Below are 9,549 nucleotides of genomic sequence, written 5' to 3'. Positions count from 1 at the left end.
AACTCTGCCACAATCCACGGTATATTGTGCGACTTCTCTGTGCCCCTGTATGTGTGCTGTGTGCAGGCTCATTTCATTTCATCTTTCTCTTCTGCAGATTGACTGGAGGTAGAGGCAGGAGCTAATTGTATCCTGATCCTTGCCTTGAGGGGTTTCAAAGCCCCGGAGCAACAATTCTCGGTATTTGGTTCTGTCTACCTTAGCCAAGCGATCGCAGTTCTCTCTGGTGTAGCGAGCAGAGCAGATCGCTGGAAGAAGCCAGGAGCAGAGCCACAAGAAGGGAGCGCAATCCGGCCGCAGCTGCACCCTCTCCATGTTCCAGGTAAGAGCTGCTGCTATGTGCTATGGAGGGGACGGCTGGGGACTTTAGGGCGCAACTTGCTTTTACGCATGTGCCAGGTTCCTGGATAATCTTTTTTTCCCTTCCTTTCATCATCACCACTTCCTTGATGCACTCACTGGGAAATAAGGCAGCGATCGGTGCTAACGCTGTGCTGTGTGTGCGCCGCCTGGCACTGATTATGGGGAGCGCCGCCTGGCACTGATTATGGGGAGCGCTAGAGCGGGGTGCTGAAGGGGCCCCTGGCAGCGCAGTCTAGTAACACCGGATAAACTCCGGCCGCTTGACATCACCGGGCAGCTCGCTGCTTTCTTCTCCCTCTCGTCTCCTTTTTCACCTAAAGCTTCCCTCTCTGTATGAAAGACGCCATTGTGGCGCTGCAGATTTGCCCTGGGGGGCATGGAGGCGCTTTCCTCTTCCGCAGCCAGGCTGACGGCTGTGGTGGCCGTGCAGCACTCGCAGGGTGATGCGATGGTGTGCGGCCGTCCTCCTGGAAGGGGTTAACCACACTCATTATATTACCTTTCACGCCAGAAGAGAGAAACCTAAGGAGCCGGGGGTTTGTGATGCAAGACGGTGTAGTTACCGCCGGGGGACGCTAGAGGGCGGTGGCTACTTGTCTGCTGGGAGATGGATCATAGCTTTGCCCTGGCTGCCTGGCATCTGGGTGCAAGTTGTGGAAGCCCAGGGGTTAATGAAGGGGAACAATAATATTAGTGATTTGTACTGTAAATAATGAGTATTGTGGAAACATGAAGAATGTGACAGTGACAATACCTGATTAATAATGGAATCTGGCGCTGGTGCACGTCCACATTGTCTGCATTCTCTTAGTGCTTTGCTGGGTTCCTAGAAGCGGTCCAACATCAGTAAGGATGCAGGACTGTTACTTCTAGTATTTCCTAGAGATGCACCATGAGCGCCCTCACCCTGGTGTATTATGTGCGCCCTCACCCTGGTGTATTATGTGCGCCCTCACCCTGGTGTATTATGTGCACCCTCACCCTGGTGTATTATGTGCGCCCTCACCCTGGTGTATATTGTGCACCCTCACCCTGGTGTATATTGTGCACCCTCACCCTGGTGTATTATGTGCGCCCTCACCATGGTGTATATTGTGCACCCTCACCCTGGTGTATTATGTGCGCCCTCACCCTGGTGTATTATGTGCGCCCTCACCCTGGTGTATTATGTGCGCCCTCACCATGGTGTATATTGTGCGCCCTCACCCTGGTGTATTATGTGCGCCCTCACCCTGGTGTATTATGTGCGCCCTCACCCTGGTGTATTATGTGCGCCCTCAGCCTGGTGTATTATGTGCGCCCTCACCCTGGTGTATCGTGCGCCCTCACCCTGGTGTATTATGTGCGCCCTGACCCTGGTGTATTATGTGAACCCTCACCCTGGTGTATTATGTGAACCCTCACCCTAGTGTATTATGTGCGCCCTGACCCTGGTGTATTATGTGCGCCCTGACCCTGGTGTATTATGTGCGCCCTCACCCTGGTGTATTATGTGCGCCCTCACCCTGGTGTATTATGTGCACCCTCACCCTTGTGTATTATGTGCACCCTCACCCTGGTGTATTATGTGCACCCTCACCCTTGTGTATTATGTGCACCCTCACCCTGGTGTATTATGTGCACCCTCACCCTGGTTATTATGTGCACCCTCACCCTGGTGCCTTATGTGCACCCTCACCCTGGTGCCTTATGTGCACCCTCACCCTGGTGCCTAATGTGCACCCTATCCCTGGTGCATTATGTGCACCCTCACCCTGGTGCCTTATGTGCACCCTCACCCTGGTGCCTTATGTGCACCCTCACCCTGGTGCATTATGTGCTCTCTCACCCTGCTGTATTATGTGCACACTCACCCTGCTGTATTATGTGCACCCTCACCCTGGTGTATTATGTGCACCCTCACCCTGGTGTATTATGTGCGCCCTCACCCTGGTGTATTATGTGCACCCTCACCCTTGTGTATTATGTGCACCCTCACCCTTGTGTATTATGTGCACCCTCACCCTGGTGTATTATGTGCACCCTCACCCTGGTTATTATGTGCACCCTCACCCTGGTGCCTTATGTGCACCCTCACCCTGGTGCCTTATGTGCACCCTCACCCTGGTGCCTAATGTGCACCCTATCCCTGGTGCATTATGTGCACCCTCACCCTGGTGCCTTATGTGCACCCTCACCCTGGTGCCTTATGTGCACCCTCACCCTGGTGCATTATGTGCTCTCTCACCCTGCTGTATTATGTGCACACTCACCCTGCTGTATTATGTGCACCCTCACCCTGGTGTATTATGTGCACCCTCACCCTGGTGTATTATGTGCGCCCTCACCCTGGTGTATTATGTGCACCCTCACCCTTGTGTATTATGTGCACCCTCACCCTTGTGTATTATGTGCACCCTCACCCTGGTGTATTATGTGCACCCTCACCCTGGTTATTATGTGCACCCTCACCCTGGTGCCTTATGTGCACCCTCACCCTGGTGCCTTATGTGCACCCTCACCCTGGTGCCTTATGTGCACCCTCACCCTGGTGCCTTATGTGCACCCTCACCCTGGTGCCTTATGTGCACCCTAACCCTGGTGCATTATGTGCACCCTCACCCTGGTGCCTTATGTGCACCCTCACCCTGGTGCATTATGTGCTCTCTCACCCTGGTGCCTTATGTGCACCCTCACCCTGGTGCCTTATGTGCACCCTAACCCTGGTGCATTATGTGCTCTCTCACCCTGGTGCCTTATGTGCACCCTCACCCTGGTGCCTTATGTGCACCCTCACCCTGGTGCCTTATGTGCACCCTCACCCTGGTGCATTATGTGCTCTCTCACCCTGGTGCCTTATGTGCACCCTCACCCTGGTGCCTTATGTGCACCCTAACCCTGGTGCATTATGTGCACCCTCACCCTGGTGCCTTATGTGCACCCTCACCCTGGTGCCTTATGTGCACCCTCACCCTGGTGCCTTATGTGCACCCTCACCCTGGTGCCTTATGTGCACCCTCACCCTGGTGCCTTATGTGCACCCTAACCCTGGTGCATTATGTGCACCCTCACCCTGGTGCCTTATGTGCACCCTCACCCTGGTGCATTATGTGCACCCTCACCCTGGTGCCTTATGTGCACCCTCACCCTGGTGTATTATGTGCACCCTCACCCTGGTGTATTATGTGCACCCTCACCCTGCTGTATTATGTGCTCTCTCACCCTGCTGTATTATGTGCTCTCTCACCCTGGTGCATTATCTGCACTCTCACCCTGATGTATTATGTGCACCCTCACCCTGGTGCATTATGTGCTCTCTCACCCTGGTGCATTATCTGCACCCTCACCCTGATGTATTATGTGCACCCTCACACTGGTGCATTATGTTCTCTTTCACCCTGGTGCATTATGTGCTACAGTGTTACATCCAGTCCAGCTTCTCCTCCCCAGTCCCCATTTAAAAGTAAGGCTGTGTGCCCACGTAAGCATTTTTTTTTTTTGCGTTTAGTGTTTTTTCCCCTGCAAAAGCGCTTAAAAAACGCATACATTAAGCATCCCATTCTTATAATGCATTCTGCAATTTTTGTGCCCATGATGCGTTTTTTTCCGCAAAAAAAAGCATCGCGGAAAAAAACGCATTTCCAACTATATTCTATGAGAATATGGATGCTGCGGAAAAAAATGCATTTTTCCTGGGAAGGAGTCTGGTTTTTAGTCAGGAATTTTCTGCATATGTGGGCACATAACTAGGGTATGTGCACATTACAGATTCTGATGTTGGATTTTCCACGCAGATTTTGCTAAATCCGCAGGTAAAATGACCTGTGTTTTTCCTGCGGATTTAGTGAGGATTTACTGCAGTTTTTGTGCGTTTTATCCCCTGCAGTTTTTCACCTGCGAATTTTAGAGTGGAGTAGGTGGAAAACTGCAGCAAATCCGCACAAAAGAAGTGACATGCTGCAGTTTTCTGTCCGCAGCAAATCTGCGCGGGAAAATCTGCAGCATGTGCACTGCGGATTTTGATATCACTTGCAGTTCTGCTGTGGATCCTCAGGGACAAATCCGCTGCGGATCCGCAGCAGAATCCGCAATGTGTGCACATACCCTAAAAGTCCAACTGCACTTGGATGACACATGGATGGCGTTTTTCAAAGACCCATAGTTTTGAATGTGCAAGGTTTTTTTTTTTGAGGGGACACAGAGAGCTGTGCAGCCATCTACTGTAGATTACTGTATAATAGGAACTGTTTCTGCTTTGTGAAAAAAAAAAGGATAAAAAACGTGCTACAAAAAAATGCACCTCTGGTTGAGACCTTAATAGAGAGTTTTTAAGAAAGTCTAATAAAGAAAATGGCCAAAAAGGAGTCCTGAAATGTGCCATATTTACACTGACATGCAATAACCATTCGCTTGGTCCAGAATGGGGGTGTGAACTGAGCCAAATTGAGTGGTGGCATCAGGAAGAGAAAAGATGTATAATAAGACATGCCACATTTATCATACAGCTTGCCTACACTTCTGTGATAAATTTGGCTCCGCTTCTGCCTGTCTCCTCTAGTTTTAGGCTGTCTAAATTTAGGACAGCATTAATAAATCTTCCCCACTCTCTATAAAAAGTATTCACCAACTCCCGGATGGTTTCTTGTCAGTTTCATTTGGCTTCTTTTACACTGATATAAATAGACTTTTTCTTGGTACCTTCACACACCCATGTTTTTAGTTGTGTTTTCTTTTTTTTCTTCTGCCATTTTTTGGCAAAAAAAAATTCTTCTGTATTTTTCTCCAATCAACATCCATAGCTTTTTTTACAATGTGTAAAAATGCGTGTCACACACTATATTGCTTTTTGGTGGCTTTTCTTCCCCATTTCCTTTTTTTTTTTGGGATGGTGTCTTTTTTCAAAATCGCAACTTTTGGAAAGAAAATAGATTTGATATTGTGCACTGTTTTTTTGTGTGTTTGTTGCATTTTTCACATTACCAATCATGGCATTCTAAAAGAAATCTGGCAGCCACCATCTATACCCCACATGATCTATAATATCAAACAGAAAAAAAATATGAAAAACTGTGTGAAGATGGCCTAACTGAGAATCAGTCACCAAGTATATGCTATCTGAATGAAGCATAAAGTAGTCACAGAGACTCAAAGGCTACATTCCTACAAGGAGTTTTTGGTGAGTAGTTTAGTGTTGATTTTCCATTGACTCAGCCCAATGTTATACAATTCTGTGACTTAACTGAGGGTTAAAAATGCTCACTACATCACTAGATAAATTCCTCAAGAGGTATAGTTTCCAAAATGGGGTCACTTGTGGGGGCTTCTAATGTTTTGGCTTGTCAGGGACTCTTCAAATATGACATGGCATCCTCAATCTGTTCCAGACAAGTCTGTGCTCCAGAATGCAAATGGCGCTCCTTCCCTTCCGAGTCCTACTGTGCACTCAAACAGTAGTTTTCCCCCCCACATATGAAGTATTGCTGTGCTCAGGACAAATTGCACAACAAATTATATTGTCCATTTTCCCCTGTTAACCTTGTGAAAATGAAAAATTTGGGGCTGACGGAACATCTTTGCAAAATAAAAATATTTTTTCATTTTCACAGCTCAACGTTATCAAATTCTGTGAAGCACCTCTGAATAGACCCCTCAAGGAATGTATCTAGATGTGAGTTGAGCAACTTAATCCCGTGTGCTTCACAGAAGTTTATAACGTTGAGCTGTGAAAATGAAAGAATTACATTTTTCCTACAAAAAAGTTATTTTAGCTCCAATATTTTTATTTTCACAAGGGTAAAAGGAGAAATTGCACCATAAAATTTGTTGTGCAATATCTCCTGAGTACACTAATACCCCATATGGGGGGAAAACTAATGTATGGGTGCACGGTAGGGCTCAGAAAAGAAGGAGCAGCATTTGACTTTTTGATCGCAAAACTGGCTGGGATCATTAGAACATGTCATGTCGGATTTGAAAAGCCCCTGATGTGCCTAAAAAGTGGAAGTGATGCCATTTTGGAAACTTGACCCCTCAACTTGACCCCCTAGGAGCATTGCTATGCTTTATAACTGTCAGTGCTGTACTGACACAAGATACTTAGACCATACACATGATCTAACTAACTTGCTAGCCCTGGTACCCTGGTGATATTGTCGTGACAACGGATCACCATGGCAATGATCAGCCCCTCTCGATGATGTTGCGGGAGGTGCTGATCGGAGGGAAGAAGGAACCTCCTCCCTTTCCCTGAGTGCTAAATGCTGAAATTAATATTGATCGCAGTATTTAGGGGGTTAAACTGCCTGGAGCGGTGCGGGCACTGCTCCTGGCAGTGAAAGCTGAGTGTCAGCTGTCAGATTCGCTCTGTATTTTCTGTCACATAGGCATGTGACGTGATCCCTAAAAAACTGGTTTTGTAAATTTTGTTGAAAAAATGATAAATTGCCGATTAACTTTTAACCTTACTAAGTTAAAAAAAATGATACTGATGTAAAGTGGATATGTGGTAAATGTTATTTATTAACTATTTTGTCTGATATAACTATCTGGTTTAAAAACTTGAAAATTAAAAGTTTGAAAATTGCGAGCTTTTTAAAATTTTCCACCAAATTCCAATATTTTCAAAAATAAACACAACAAATATCGACCTAAATTTACTACTAACATGAAGTACAAGATCTCCCGAAAAAAACATTCTCAGACTCACTGGGATCTGTTGAAGCGTTCCAGAGTTATTACCACAAAAGTGACACTGGTCAGAATTGAAAAAATTGGCCTGAACAGGAAAGTTAAAAACAGGCTCTGGCACAAAAGGCTATTTTTCATAAAATCAGAGTTTATGTACTGCATAGTAAGCCAAGCGCTCAACATGGGTGTTATTGAGACATGCCCCCACTCTTCCACACAGTGGGTGACCAAAGCAAAGAAATGTTTTTGTACTGTTAGATTCGGCACCACTGAAAAGAACTGCCATGTAAAATTTCTTCCCATACAAGTACATTCAGAAGGCTTTTAGTTACCCGCTCTCCCCATTGTAAAATAGGCTGTATTCAGAGCATGACTTATTCTATTTTGTTTCAGTATGACATCCACTTGGCGAAAAGTAGCATAATGAGTTGTAATGACGCCAGTGTACATATAGATGATCTGTTGGCCAACAATGTAGCAGAATTTTTAGGTTGTCCCACATGTGTTCCATGTCTAACAATTATTTGGTCCACCAAGAGTTTACTAATCCCACATTAGATCAATAAGGTAGTCCTACACTTAGATAGCTGTTGGACAAGAACAAAATTACCATAGACGTGTCGAAATCCAACATGGTCAACCACTCTATTCTCCAATATCCACTGATATCATCGGATTCTGTTGGTCATATAATACGTATGGTAATTACTACTTCCTGTCATATACTCTAATATTAAATTCCCACTATAAGTTTTTGGTGAGTTTTTGATGCTACATATTTTCACTAAGCAAAAAAATGCGGCGTCCTACAGTTCCAAAAAAGTGAACGGTACATATTGAAATTTCATACCCACTGTGCTTTTTTTGCGCTGCGTAAACTGACCTGTGGTGCGTGTTTGCAATCTGCAACATGTCAAAAAATGGTGGATTTTATGCGCAAATTTTCCCCATAGAATTACATGAGATGCAAAAAATCCACAGGTAAGACATACATATGCCTTTTTAGTCTGTGTGTACTGCAGAAATGCACTGAAAATGCATATAATCTGCATGAGACTGTATCAAAGTTTTGTCAAAGCTAAATACCAGGAAGTATAAAAAATATAGCAGCTTTATTTAAACCATGACATATTAAAGGGAATCTGTCACCTCATTTTCAGCTTATCAGCTAAATAAATATCATTGTATTTAGTGTTTTCTGTGCATTTCCCACCTAGTTTTGAATTCCCCTAACTCCCCATGTATCAAAAATACCTTTTTTCTTTCACCCCTGCTGTATGTAAATTAGTTGGTTCCGTTCCGATGGGCGGTGTTTTTGCTCCCTCCCTCCACCCCTCCTTGGCCGCTGTACGCAATATTTCAGGTAATTTCCGTAGTTCTCGTCCATATGTCGCGCGTGCACATTGTAATCTCCACTCGCGCATGCGCAGTATGCTTTGCCCAACTGTGAGCAAAGCCGAAAAGCATTAGTGCACATGTGCCGGTGAATTATGTCCCGGAACACAGAAATAGCCGCAAAATACTTCCGGGACATAGTACTTCCGGCGCATGCAAACTACTTTTTTCCGGCTTTGCCCGCAGTTGGGCTAAGCATACTGCGCATGCGCGAGTGGAGATTGCAATGATACACGAACCAAAAATGGGACTAGTTCGCTGAAAAAAAAAAAAAACACACCGTTTTTCACATACAGTATGAAAAATTAACCTGAGATGTGAGGCCAACCTAAAGATACGGTTCAGTAGTAATGAGATCAATACAAGGAGGATCAAGCAGATTAATCATCTACTTTATTACATAGTGCACTTTATTACATCGTGTGCTTGTGTTTTCTCAGTAATTTCTTAGAATGTATAACACAGGCTGAGTTAATCTGAGTTCCAAGAACTAGTGTCTTATAATTAAAAATGAAGCAGATGAGAAGAACGTGTCTGTAATGGAACATGTATCTAATTAAAGTGCAGTGTCTGTCATGACTCTGGACAGGATGGTTCCGCCTCCATCCTGGTCAGGTCAAGGTTAATCAGTCCTCCTTTCTTTGGTTTTAGGGTGGCTATTTAATGTTGGCAGTACCTGGATTTAGTGTCGGTGATACTTCCGTATACTCGGTTAGTGGTTGCTGAACCAGGTGACTCGTCCTTAAACGTGTGACTCTGTGCTTGTGTGCCTTGCTGTGTATGATTCGGTTTGTCCCCTGACTTCTGCCTCTGTATCCTGCTTTGTACTGCTCTGTCTCTCCTGGTTATCTGACCCCCTTGGCTTGTCCCCGTTTATTCTATGTCTTGTCCCTAGGTACTGCGTGTTTGTCTGGCTTCTGAATCTCTGCTCTCCTTGACCACGTTTACTGTCTTTGCCCTGTGTGCTTAGTGACCTTCCTTGCACTCACATGAGGTGGCTCCGCCCCCTGGTCACGTGATCACTTAGTGCCAGGTCCTGGGCTCACTACACTAGTCTCCGGTCCTTGTGCACTGCGTGCCTTCTGCCTACACTCCCTGCGCTCATTCACGCACCCCTGATAGCGC

General features: G+C 45.7%; 1 protein-coding gene across 1 annotated transcript in view; it reads left to right on the top strand.

Moving 5' to 3' along the window:
- The first annotated feature begins 200 nt into the window (after positions 1-200).
- KCTD1 (potassium channel tetramerization domain containing 1) overlaps positions 201-9,549 on the top strand; it is a 187,520-nt gene continuing 178,171 nt past the window's right edge. The window contains exon 1 of the mRNA XM_073583702.1: positions 201-322. Within this exon, the coding sequence (XP_073439803.1) occupies positions 314-322 (9 nt within the window). The 5' untranslated portion in view covers positions 201-313. The remainder of the gene's footprint in view (positions 323-9,549) is intronic.

The sequence above is a fragment of the Dendrobates tinctorius genome, unplaced genomic scaffold (assembly GCF_039654945.1).
Source record: "Dendrobates tinctorius isolate UK_male_01 unplaced genomic scaffold, ASM3965494v1 ptg000081l, whole genome shotgun sequence".
Classification (NCBI taxonomy): Eukaryota; Metazoa; Chordata; class Amphibia; order Anura; family Dendrobatidae; genus Dendrobates; species Dendrobates tinctorius.
Note: the sequence above shows the minus strand (reverse complement) of the source record. Positions and strands in the feature narration are given on the sequence as shown.